Here is a 13,469-nt window from a genome sequence, read left to right as displayed (position 1 = left end):
TTAATAATTTTTTTAATTAAATTAATTTGTTTTATTATATATTTTTTAATATTATTATAATATAATGAATAATATAATAAATATATAATAAATATATTATATATTTTTAATATTTAGAAAAAAGAACTTTTACTTATTTAAATTATTTAAATTATTATTATTTATTTAAATTATATAAACTTTATTTTTATTTGCTCATAAATAATTTTTATAAATTCACAGATTCATAGATTTAATCACAATATTACAAATTCACAATATTTAACATATGATATTATGACATATTCATTAAAAATCCTATTATCATATTAGAATTCTTTTATTATTATGATTTAATGATATAAGCAAAGTTAATTATAATTAATTGTAACTGAATAATAAATGTTATTATGTATATATTATTGTTATAATGTGCAATAATAAATAAAAATATAAATAATTGCATAAGTCTTATTATATTATTTATATTATATGATACTTTAATTTATTTCTTTATATTTGTTTGTATAGAGGTGCTTTTTCTGAAGTACGTTTGGCAGAAAGTAAGGAAAAACCTGGACAAATGTTTGCTGTAAAAATCATTGATAAAAAAGCATTAAAAGGAAAAGAAGATTCTTTAGAAAATGAAATTAGAGTTTTACGAAGGTATATTTTTAATTTTCTTGAATAAATTTATTTAGTTTCTTTTCACTATTAATAATTTATATTATTTATTTTATTTATAATTATATTTTTTTAGGTTAACACATCCTAATATTGTTCAGTTATTGGAAACATTTGAAGATAAACATAAAGTTTATTTAGTTATGGAATTGTAAGTAGTTAAATTAAATATAAATATTTATGAATTATTATTTATAAATATATATCTAATATTTTTTCTCTTACATTAGAGTTACTGGTGGAGAATTATTTGATAGAATTGTTGAAAAAGGTTCCTATACAGAGAAAGATGCCTCTGGTTTAATAAGACAAGTTTTAGAAGCTGTGGATTATATGCATGACCAAGGTGTAGTACATAGGGATCTTAAACCCGAGAATCTTTTATATTATAATCCAGATGAAGATAGTAAGATTATGATTAGTGATTTTGGTCTTTCAAAAATGGAAGATTCTGGTATTATGGCAACTGCTTGTGGTACACCAGGATATGTTGGTATGATTTAATTTTATTAATCTACATATATAGAATAATATATAAGACATCTTTAGAGAGTGAATTCTATAAAAAATATACAAAAAATATTGAAAACTTATTAAGTTTCAAGTTATTAAATTATTAGCAATTTAACTATTTTATTTTATTTAATGCAAATTTAAATTACTTATAATTTAATAAATAAGTATATTAAAAATTATTTAACTGATATTTTTTTTATATTTGTGTTTATTCTAGCCTTTAAATTGATTTTAAAAATGTTTGATAAATATATTAATATTCTATATAAATTTATTCATTATAGCATATTTGCGATATATTGAATCAATTGTTTTTCTTAAAAATAGTAAATTTTTAAAAAAAGTTTTTGACAGAAAAAGAAGTGTTTCTTATAGCAAATATGATAATATATACAATTTTTTTATTTGCAATGTTATTCAAGAAAGAAAAATAAATTTTTATTTTTTAAATGAAATATATAAAATTTCACATCAAGATAAATTTAAACATATATATTATGACCTTCAAGGTTAGACAAAGTCAAAATGAATAAAAAAAAATTGAATATTATATTTACTAATATTGTATTGATAAGGTCACTTCTATTGTCATATAAATAATATCTATTTTTAACAAGATAAGAATTTTCCTCATAATTGTAGATCTGTAAAAAGTGTTTTGGATGAAATATTCAATATGTATTCAATATGTTTGGAATCTTTGAATATGAAATAAAATGATTTCCATGATTATCAAATTTATTATTATTGCATTTTTTTTTGTGTATAATACATCTTTAAAGGATTTGTATTAGGTAATTTGAGGTAATTCAAAATAAAAAAAGCATATTAATTCATAACCAGAACAACATTAGTAGAAAATATTGAGAATAATTTATGGAACACAAAAATGCATTCTTGTTAATAATTTTAAACACAATCAATAGTCTATTAGTAAGTATAATATTAAGAAACATTTATTTATTTCATTTGTTTCTTTTTTGATCTTCTATGAATCTAATATGGAATATATTTGAATTCATTTTGCATAATTTTATAATATAAACAAATTTATATTATTTCATTTAAAAAATTGAAGTTTTTTATTTTTGTTTTTTGAATAACATTACAAATATATAAAACTCATTACATTATTACATTGACTATGAAAAATATTAAAATTTTTTTCTTTATTATTTTTTTTAAAAACTTATTATTTTCGAAAAAAACTATTTTAAAAATTTAATATATCACAAATATTTTATACATGATTTAATTTTTTTTACAAAATTTAAATATATATTTTTTTTATTTATAGCTCCAGAAGTCTTAGCACAAAAACCATATGGAAAAGCTGTGGATGTATGGAGTATAGGAGTCATTTCTTATATTTTATTATGCGGCTATCCGCCATTTTATGATGAAAACGATGCGAACCTATTTGCACAAATTTTAAAAGGTAACAAAACTATTTTTAAAATCCAAATTTTTTTAGAATTTGAGAGGATTGTATGATTTCATTAGTACTATTTTTAAGCTTGACAAACACATGCAGCTGTTCATTAACTTAAAATTTTCATTTTTAAGGTACTATTCTAATTTTAGTATGCTGTTATATACATGCTAGTGTAGTAAGTAAATAATATTTCGTGTGTGTCCACAGCTTGTGGAAGTCATTAATTGTTTAATTTTCAAAAATTAAGATTAAAAATTTAATTCTATATCAGTATAATATCTGATAATAAAATAATATCTCTAAATAAAAAAATGAAAGTATAAAAATTTTATAGTCAATTATAAAAAACAAATTTATTTTAAAGTGAAATAAATAATATTTTTTCTAAATAAAGTAATTTATGCAAAAAGCAAGTAAATCATAATAAAATCATTTGTTCTATACCAAGAAGCTAACCAGACTGTTATAGGTGAATTTGAATTTGATTCACCATACTGGGACGATATCAGTGACTCCGCAAAGGATTTTATTCACAAATTGATGTGCGTCAATGTCGAAGAACGTTATACTTGCAAACAAGCCCTTGCACATCCTTGGTAAGATCATTATTGTATTCAGATATCGTATATAACTTGTTTTATTAAAGTTATTATCTTTCCCATTAAAGTATTTATATAATATTTTATACGTGTATATAATATTTTGAACGTGTTTAAATGTATTTTTAAATTTCAAATAGTTATATTTTTAAATTTAAGTAATGAAAATATTACAGGAAATAATTTGTATTAATAATAAAATAGGTATTGATTAAGTAAGTAAAAGAATTATATTAATTACACATCTCATTACATATTAATATGAATTTATTTTTTTATAAAATTAATTATTAAATTATATATAGATTGAATGTATGTAATAATAAAGTTCATTTTAAATTAAAAATAAAATTTTTTATAACTCTCATATTAAAATCTTTAATAATTCTTACATATAAATAAATATTTTAATATTATAAAAATGAATACAATACAAATAATTAATAAATATAACTAATAAAAAATAATAAAAAGGAATATATTTTATCATTATATATTTAATCATGTTTCGTATCTAATATATATATCTATATATATTTCATATCTAATATAAGTATCGTGAAATTGATATTTTTCAGGATATCCGGCAATGCAGCTAGCAATAAAAATATCCATGGTACTGTATCGGAACAACTTAAAAAAAATTTCGCCAAATCAAGGTGGAAGGTTAGTATGATTATATGATTATCAAGTTGCTGATTGTATGTGTTTGCTCGCCAGGCTCCGTAGGAAAGTCTTCCTCTTCTCTCATGGTTGCAGCAAGCCTATCACGCAGCCACGGTTATACGTCAAATGCAACGATTGGCGCTCAACAGCGGTCAACAGCAACAGGGCCCAGGATCAACAGGCCCCTCCAGCGGCAATCTCATGCCATACCCCGATCAATCGCAATCCAACCCCAGTCATCAATCCAGATCAGTGGAGTCTCCAACCAATCACAATTGAAGGAAATACGCGAGTCACCATTGTCAGTGTCAAGCTTGGTGGCCTCGAATCCTATTCCCATTCCAATCACTCCAAATTCACCATTATATTTACGCAACAAACGCTTCAAGCTATGGGGTAGCACACGCACTGCTCTGTCTACTCTATTTCAAACGAATATATCGTATCTTAGAAAGCAAAGAAAGTATAAGAAAAGTTGAGTCATACTAAGTTTCTTCTAATGAGAAACTGTTGGACGACTAGTTATTTTCTTGCCGAATATTATTCTAATTCTGGTAAGAATTTGTATAGATTCCAGCTAACTTGCTTTATTGTGGTCTCCTGTGATATGGTTGCCACCGATTATATATATATTACAAAAGTACACATGAATGCTCATATACATAATTCCTTTCTCTCTCTCTCCTCCCCCTTCCTCCCTCCATCATATAGCCCGCGCGATATAAGGCGATTTTTTAAATTTTCTCGTTTTATCGCGCTTCTTAATTTTACAAGCTTTATTTCAAAATTCTAAATAGACTTATCTATGTTGATATATATTCACAGTAAAATTAAATCCTATAGTTAATAGAGATTTTAAACAATGATGAAATATAAATATTGATCAAGCAAAAATATAGTTAATATCTTTAGATAAACTTAATGCTAATTGTGAAATTTTGTGACACAAGGAAAATTTTGCTCGATCAAGTCTATTAAATATATATATAAAAGAAAAAAAAAAAAAAGAAACAATGTGAACAGTACAACGACATGTTTTTATCTTTTATAAAATTTGATGTAATGAATAGTAGTTGTTTAGATGATTCTTTGCGATGTAAACATTTTACTATATTCTAGTTAAATATGTTTTAAATTTCACGAACCAATATGCAGTTTTTTGCCCGGTACTTTTTCGATAAATGGTACAATCGAATATAATATATATATTATTTAAAGTAGTTTTTCAAGAAACATAATGCAAAAAAACAAACTAAATAAGCTTTTTATAAAATAGATTACAAGAAGAAAAAAATTCTTGCCATATGAAATCATGTTGTGTAAGATCTGTGTAAGATCTGTGTAAAATTTGATTTTATCGATATTTGTTTTTATGTTTTTTTTATAATTAAAATTTATTTTATTTTACGATAAACAAAATTATTTATATACAGTTATGTACAGCTATATTGCAAAATATTATATATATATATACATTATATACAAATATTCTGTTACGTATGTTTTATTACATAGTGATATTAGTAAAAATTTAAAAATTTCAGAATAGTAATATATGAATTAGGTTTAATATATGTATACATATATATATATTACTCTACTCATATTTTTATCAATATATTGCAGTGAAATTTAATGAGAAATGTATATAATTCATACACGATTCTTCAATCATCTCTTTGCAAGATGCAAATATAAAGAGCAAATATTATGTATAAATTATATATAAGATTGAATTTTTAATTTTTTACAATCTTTTTTAAGGGCAATTATATTTTTATATAATTCATATTTCGATTTAATTATATATTTTATCATTGTATTTCTATTTTATTAGAAATTAATATATTTTTTTATATAAAATAATATATAAAATGAAATTGATTTATCTTTGAACAAATAAAAGCACAAATTTGAATATAATTGATTAAGAACTAATTATTTATATTCAAGAAATTATTTTGTTATTTGAATGTTATTAGTTAAAAACTAATGATTTTTTGCAAACGAATGTATATACTATTAATATACGTTATATTTCTTAATATAAGTGTATAAGTATTTTCGATATTTTATGTAATTTTATTAACAAATCAATATAAATATTTTCGTATTTAATATTTTCTTATAAAATATAGCGATTATATATTACACATTATAGTCGAATCTCTATATGCGTTATTAATCCGTTTTTAAAAAATAGACGAAATCGAATTAAATAAATATAGAATTAATTTTTTCAATAAAAATTGATTGAAAAAAAATAATCAGTTTTGAATCCAGGCAAATAAATAAAATTAAGCAGAAATTTAATTTTTATTGAAAAATAAATGACAAAAAATAAATCTTATAGTAAGAAATTTTTGATGAGTAATGGATTTTTGAACGAATACTTAAGCAAGCAAAAATATTTAAATATATTGAAACATTTTTTTGCTGAAAAAATGTAACGAATATTAGAATATTGTATACAAGATCTAAAAAAAAAGATAATATATAATTAGCTATTTATATTTGTATCTTATAATCAAAAGGATTAACAAATCATATGTAGTACTCAATATTTGAATTATAATAGATATTTTAATGAAATTTTCAAAAATATTTTTAATATTATTTTGTTTTTTTTAAATTACCATATATCATAATTTTAAGGTAATGATGTTACTATAATTTATTTCAATGATATATGAATATAAAAAAAAATAATAATTGATAATTTTTATTGAAATAAAAAATAAATTCCTTTCAATTGGAATGTGTCAAATAATAATTTTTTATAATAATGATCGATTTTAATTTATTTCAAAAATATTTTTAGATTTCATTACTTTGATAAAAAAAATCCATTACATATTAATATGCGAAAAACTGTATTAATGATAATTCAGTATTTTCTCGTGTTTTTTTGAAATAAATATAAATTATATTCATTGAATCTATAAAATTATGTATTACATAGAAAAAAAATTATTGCTATTTATCGAGCGGGCATTCCTTTTATCATAAATTACTCTTTCTCTTTAACTTTAAACAATAAATACGATAATCACTTTGAAATATCATATTAGATATCCGTCCGTGTACCGGGCACTATTTGTGTAGTTAATATTATATGAAAAAAAATTCGTGTTAATGCTACATAATAATTTTGAAATCGATAATAATTATATTAATTATAAGATATATATATTGTGCTAATAAAACAAAGAAAATATATATAAATTGATTTAGAATGACGCGTGCAATCGAATTTAAAATATATTCAATGATTATCATTTATTCTTCTCGAAATATTATAATATATTAAAATTTCAATTAATAACAGGTTTTTCATTATAAGATAACGTACCATTCTAAAGTGCCTTGGATGACGCGATGATGGAATATCAAAAAAGAAAAATTAAAATATATTTCTGAAAAATTAGAATCATTTACTCTTTATTTAGTATCATATATTCTTTTAAGAAATTATTTTACTCCATTTATTTTTATTTAAAATAAAAATATTTAATAAAAAATGGTAAAGTTTATCAATAATAATTTTATAATTAAATCATGAAATTTTATTATAATTTTTATAACCAGCATCGCGTCATCTAATAAGAAAGGTTCGTTAATAAAAATTTTTTTACGCTAAATATTTATGTGTTATTGATGAGCTTGTAATTTAAAATCTTAGAAAGAAATTAAAAGAGCTTAGTTTGTATTTAAAACTAAAGAAAAAAAATGTTAAAATTGTGCCACATGAATAAACATATCGGCAAGAACATTGTAAAATGTGATTATAAAAATAAGTTGATTTTAAATAGTGATGAAAAAACTTGTTATTGCAGTTTTATTCAAATTGAATATGAAAGAAAAAAACGCCAGACTGATAGAATGTATGAAATGCAAGAGAAAAAGAATGAAAGAAAAAAGAGAGCGAGGGAGGGAGAATGTTAAAATATTTTAATTGTTGCCTATAAATTAAGCGTAATTTACGCTTCTATATTTATTAATTGATTATAGGAATGACTTCTTCCTATTGTAACTTTTCTCATTGCACAAGCCTTGTAATTGTTATGCTTACATTTGTGGAAACGATTATTCAGATGTTTCATTGTTAAATTATACTTAATACAAAAAATCAATGTTGTTAGAAAAATTAATGAAAAGAATTTATCAATCCTATACAGAAGATTTTAACATTCAGAATATATTAAATTAATTTACAGTGCCAATATATATTACACACATTATGCGTTAAAAGAATTATTGAGATTGCTAATTCTTCGAAAATAATCTAATTTCTATAAATTAATTATAGAATAATACATATTACAATTAATATTTTCGAAAATAAAAAAAATTAAATTTTTATTAAATATTGTTTCACAAAACAGTTTTTTAAAAAACTGTTTTATAAATATAAATATAAAAGAAAAATATAAATATAAAAAGTAAATATTAATTTTTTAAATTAAATATATTAATTTTCTTAATTTCTTGATTATGGTGCTATACATGAAATATTCGATATTTTATGAAATATTGATGAATAAAATATATATATATATATATTTATAAAATTATACAAAAATTAATATAAATATATATTTTTATTAGCTATCTTAACTTTTTCGATTATCACATTAATATAGTCATTTTTTTAAATGACATTAAGTTGCAAGATTATTAAAAATAAAACAAAAATCAGAAAATAAATTATGGAACAAGTAATTACACTTTAATTTAATGCATATTTAATGATATTTTCATTTCGGACATGAAAACGAACATATAGTTGATATAAATGATAATAATAATAATGATAAACAAATTTACAAAATTGTGTCTCTGTGTACTTAAAATTAAGCTATCTTTTTTATACAAATTATTTTAAATGCATTAAAAATTATATATTTTAATTTATAATTTGTTAACTAATAAATGTAACAATTTTAGTTTGCATATAATAAAGACAAAATAGAAATTTACAACATATAGTGGCTGCCTTTATAAAATATAAAATTATAGATCAATTCATGATTTATGTAATTATGATTTTTTTAAACCAATTTTAATAAAAATCAATTAATTTAGAGAATAGTTTAATAAATAAATACTTATTAAATTAGTTGCTAAAAAAAGTTTACATTACATAATATATAATTATTAATTTTTGTTCTTATTTTTTTAATTCATGACAATATATTCATGAAACCTTTACAATATTTTAAATTATTTTACAATAATTACATGATTCATAGATACATATTAACAAATAATATTAATATTTATTAACTATTATTATGATATATAAAAAATTAAAAAACAATAAATTATAATTACAGAATACATTTACTATAAAATGTAATGTAAACTTTTGTACTAGATTATAATTCAATATAATCTAGTTTCTACTTATAGTTGATTTCAATAATGTTTAAAATTTGGCTTATCGGATTTGTTAATATCGTATAGTAAAATATATAAATAACATATTAGATATATTGTATACACTTAATAACAAACTTATGGTTAAACAACATAATTAAAATATGTGAATAAAAAGTTACAAAATATTTTTTCAAATTTTAAAAAATAGCAGCCACGAAAGATTAACGTTAATATTGATATACAATGCATATCAATATTGATATTGATATGCACATTATTATGCATCGTTAGTAATATCGCTTAGTAGATGCTAATTTTTTTTTTTAAATAATAATATTTCATTTATAATAATTTTCATTATTTTAATTTAGATTAATATCATTTTCTTTTATTTGAATTGTTTGAGTTGTATTAAAGATGCCTAATATAACTGAAATAAGTAATGATAAAATATTATAAATAGAAAATATATTTGCATATTTCTATATATGTTATACTTTTGATATCTGAAAATAAATTATTGGCCCCCTTCTATTTATAAAATTAATGCTATCACTTAATTAAACAAAATATGTTTAAAATTTCATACAGTTTATACATTTTGAATATTACATATTACCAAATGATATTATAAACGAAGCAATCTTAAGTTGTATCTCCATTAAAGCAATAATGAAGAATATTTTGTTGATATTTTATGTTTCTTGAAAAAATCGCTACTTGTTACGAATATTTCTACAAATTTTTTCATATTTGCTGTTTTCAACAAATGTTTCTATTTGAAATAATAAAGATAAAAGAAAAATAGGAAATGATAACAGATGATATTGCTGATCTATTTATATCAATTTTTCATATAGGATCAATGAAGTATCTGAAATATATAAATATTCTTAATTTGTTTTGACTATATGAAATTTTAAAAATGTTGTTTATTTGTTAATAAATAATCATTATGTTTTAATTCATTTATAAATTGCATGTTTCCGAATTTCTAAAATCTAAACTTTGTTAAATCCATGATTTTTCATTTTTTTTTTACTAAAACAACAATAAATGCTGCAGTTGCAAGATGCAAATTTTTTACTGATTTTATCTTTAGTAACAATAAATTGATTTAGGTATAGACAATTTGTTATTAGTAAAAAATAAATATAAAAAAAAAATAGCCTTGAAATCAAAACAAAAGACGAATGTTTTTTAGATTATATAGCTTATATACAAAAGTTTCTATAAATAAATAGTTGTTATAAATATCTTGGTAGATGCAACAACAAGAAACAATAAAAAATTCCTTAATATTGCTTCAATGGATACATAACTTTATATTAAATTAGATATATATTTTACTCTTCATATGAATTTAACGCTTCCCGTAATTTATCTACAATTTTTTGATAAAAACTAATTTGTTCTGTGAGATGTGTTTTCATTGTTTGAGTTAAATAAATCTCTTGTTCTGTCTGAAAATGCATTTCTTCGGCGAGAAGAGCACGTGCAATTACATCTGTTCGATGAGACAGATCTCGTAATTGTTGTGGCTCCATTTTGTGTTCACTTACTAATTTTTCATAATCTTTTCGTTTTTGAACAGCAGTCTAAAAAAATTAATGAAAAAAAACAAAAAAGATTAAAATTTTTATTATTAGTAAAATTATATCAATAATAAAAAATAAAATTTTTCTTTACCTTGTGTATACTAATTACATCTGGAAAACTATTGATAATTCCTTTATAAATATGAAATTTATCAGCAAGAGGTTCCCAATCAAATTTAGGTTGTTCTTCATATAACTTGCCTATGTCATTATAAGCATCTCCTGTCACCTTTAATGCATAAGTTAATCTTCCTCGACTACTGTCATCTGCTTCCAATGCATGGCTTAATGCATTAAAACTTTGACCAATTTTCTGAAATTCTCTTTTATATAGAACTTGGTTTTTCTTTGTTTGATCAACAGCCATAGCCATAAAATTTTTAACTACTGGATCTAATCCACTTATAAATCTACTGAAAGTATCTGTTTGAATTTCTACTTTTATAACGTCTAGAATTGTTTCAGGACATTGGATAGCATTAAAATAATTTACACCTAACAATTCATCTTTTTCTGCTTGTCTTTTGCCAGCCTTCCATCTTTTCTCATCTGTACATGTTATAAAATGTTCCCAGACGCGACTACGCGCCAACACAGGATGTCTACAAACATAATCAACAAATTCCTGCAGTTGTGTGCGTCTATGTTCAATAAATTGTTCTTCATATCTTCCAGATATTTGTTTATCTGGTAATGGTGGAATAGGAATAAAACAATATTTTTCTTCCAAACGTTCATGTAACCAATCAAAATGTTTATATCTTCTTGAAACTTGAATATTGTTAAACTATAATGAAGAATTAATATTATTTGTATATTTTTCTATTAAAATAATATAAAATACAAAATTATATACCGTTGGTGTAAGTTGATAAACTATAAAACTCTTAAGACCCTTGAGTTTAGATTCTTTTTTGGGAGATGTAACTACACAACTATAAAGTTCTCCTCTTGAAACCCATCTATGACGTCCATTTTCACTTTCATCAATATATATTTTTTCACTTTCAGGAACATTTGCTACTTTCATTCCTAATAAAAAGCTATCTTCTCCAGACTTTATTAATGTAGAAAATTTATTGTTTTTCTTTGGTATATTAGGTATAGGTCTTTCAGGTATCACAGAATGAATAGTTTGTATAGAAAAATCTCCATAATCAACACTATGATGCTGTGATAATTGTAACATATGTTGCTGTTGTTGTTGTTGCTGTTGTTGCTGAGGAATATATGCTTGTGTTTGACCAACTTCCGAATCATCATCCCAATCATCATCCCAATAATCTCCGGAACTCTGTTGGGATGATATCATGGCATCTAATACATAAGAGAATTTAAATATAATAATCAATATATCTAATTATAAATTTGTTATATATCATAAAGCAATAAGTATACTAGGAACAGATGTTGGAGTTTCAATAATTTGAACATATGCTGCTGGAAACAATCCAGATTTTCCATTCTGATTAAAACCTTCACACCATCCATCACCCACATTATCTCTCATAACAGATAATATTTCTCCTGCTGTAATAGACAACTCTGATGTTCCTGGTTCTCCTGTGAAATCGTATAGCGCTCTTACCTGAAAAAAAACATCGAGTGAAAATGCGGCAAAAATATATTCGAAAAAGAATAAAATTATTCGTCATTATCGCATAAAAGAATGAGTCATGATACAAAGAATTGATCAAACTATGCAATGATAAATTGATCATTTTTGTCTTCATAACTTCTTTTTCTTAAAATTTATATACCTGGTGGCCTTCCATTGTAAGTACATATACTAATAATAATTTCGAATTTTAATGACAAATTTTCCTTATTTTAAATTATTTAATTGCGCCCGGTCACATAACTACATTGATCTACTTAGCCATATGATTGACATTTACGTATTTGCGTTTTAACGTGTGTGCGATTCTGTGCCACATAAATGAAAAACTTAAACGACTGTACCACTAGTATCTATCGCACATAATATTCTTTTAGTATAATGTACTTTTTAAATATAAAATCTGTATTGAGATCAAAAACAAATTCTAGATAAATAGAGATAAATAAATAAATGGAATATAATTCAATAAAAAAAATACAAAAAATTATTCTATAATTGGAGGTTAGATATGAAACATAGGGTGCATGAAATTACAATCCCATACTGATTTCGAATCCGCCTCTATGAATTAATTCTTATATCACTTGTCCTGCATTATACTTTTGTCCAGGAATGTACATTTGAATAAATCAAAGTATACTTATGAACATAAAATTAAAAAAGAAAACTATTATGTATTTTAAATTATGAAACTTTATATAAATTCATTTTTAGATCATATATATGATTAAAGAAATAAAAATTAAATAGAAATTTATTATATACATAAATATTTCATAATGAGTATTTTTATATTGAATATTCTTTATATTTTCGTATATTATGTAAATTTTTTATATTTTTATTTTAATTACTTTTAATTTTTCATAAATATATAAAAATTTGCAATTTGTTAGAATACATAGAATAAAAAAAACTAAATTGCTTATTTATTAATAAATTTTAATTATTGATTATGTAAATTTTTTAAATGTTAAATATTTATTATA

At 21.8% G+C, this 13,469-nt stretch overlaps 2 protein-coding genes across 3 annotated transcripts in view; one reads left to right on the top strand and one right to left on the bottom strand.

Moving 5' to 3' along the window:
- Nucleotides 1-5,051, top strand: part of LOC102678376 (calcium/calmodulin-dependent protein kinase type 1) — a 6,243-nt gene extending 1,192 nt beyond the window's left edge. Inside the window, exons 2-8 of one of the 2 annotated variants that reach the window (XM_006607672.2) lie at nucleotides 511-645; nucleotides 740-814; nucleotides 894-1,156; nucleotides 2,477-2,617; nucleotides 3,084-3,210; nucleotides 3,792-3,829; nucleotides 3,934-5,051. In XM_006607672.2, coding sequence (XP_006607735.1) covers nucleotides 511-645; nucleotides 740-814; nucleotides 894-1,156; nucleotides 2,477-2,617; nucleotides 3,084-3,210; nucleotides 3,792-3,829; nucleotides 3,934-4,358 — 1,204 coding nt within the window. In that variant the 3' untranslated portion in view covers nucleotides 4,359-5,051. Of the gene's footprint in view, nucleotides 1-510; nucleotides 646-739; nucleotides 815-893; nucleotides 1,157-2,476; nucleotides 2,618-3,083; nucleotides 3,211-3,791; nucleotides 3,880-3,933 lie in introns of both variants that reach the window. The other variant, XM_006607673.2, reaches the window with a different exon arrangement.
- Nucleotides 5,052-10,291: 5,240 nt separating this feature from the next.
- Nucleotides 10,292-13,095, bottom strand: LOC102678603 (sorting nexin lst-4). Its single transcript, XM_006607674.2, has 5 exons — nucleotides 12,620-13,095; nucleotides 12,258-12,447; nucleotides 11,716-12,176; nucleotides 10,951-11,646; nucleotides 10,292-10,859 (listed from the first exon to the last, which is right to left on the bottom strand). The coding sequence occupies exons 1-5, from the start codon at nucleotides 12,632-12,634 to the stop codon at nucleotides 10,608-10,610; spliced, it is 1,614 nt and encodes a 537-aa protein (XP_006607737.1). The 5' UTR covers nucleotides 12,635-13,095; the 3' UTR covers nucleotides 10,292-10,607.
- Nucleotides 13,096-13,469: the final 374 nt, after the last annotated feature.

Source organism: Apis dorsata, unplaced genomic scaffold, assembly GCF_000469605.1.
Source record: "Apis dorsata unplaced genomic scaffold, Apis dorsata 1.3 scaffold_10, whole genome shotgun sequence".
NCBI classification, from domain to species: Eukaryota; Metazoa; Arthropoda; class Insecta; order Hymenoptera; family Apidae; genus Apis; species Apis dorsata.
This window is presented reverse-complemented; position numbering and strand designations above follow the sequence as displayed.

What these genes read in the sequence shown, in the direction of transcription:
- LOC102678603 (XM_006607674.2), bottom strand. An exon ending in AACTCCAACATCTGTTCCTA is followed by an intron (nt 12,177 to 12,257) that starts GTATACTTATTG and finishes CTTATGTATTAG; the next exon opens with ATGCCATGATATCATCCCAA. An exon ending in ATGTAATTAGTATACACAAG is followed by an intron (nt 10,860 to 10,950) that starts GTAAAGAAAAAT and finishes TAATTTTTTTAG; the next exon opens with ACTGCTGTTCAAAAACGAAA.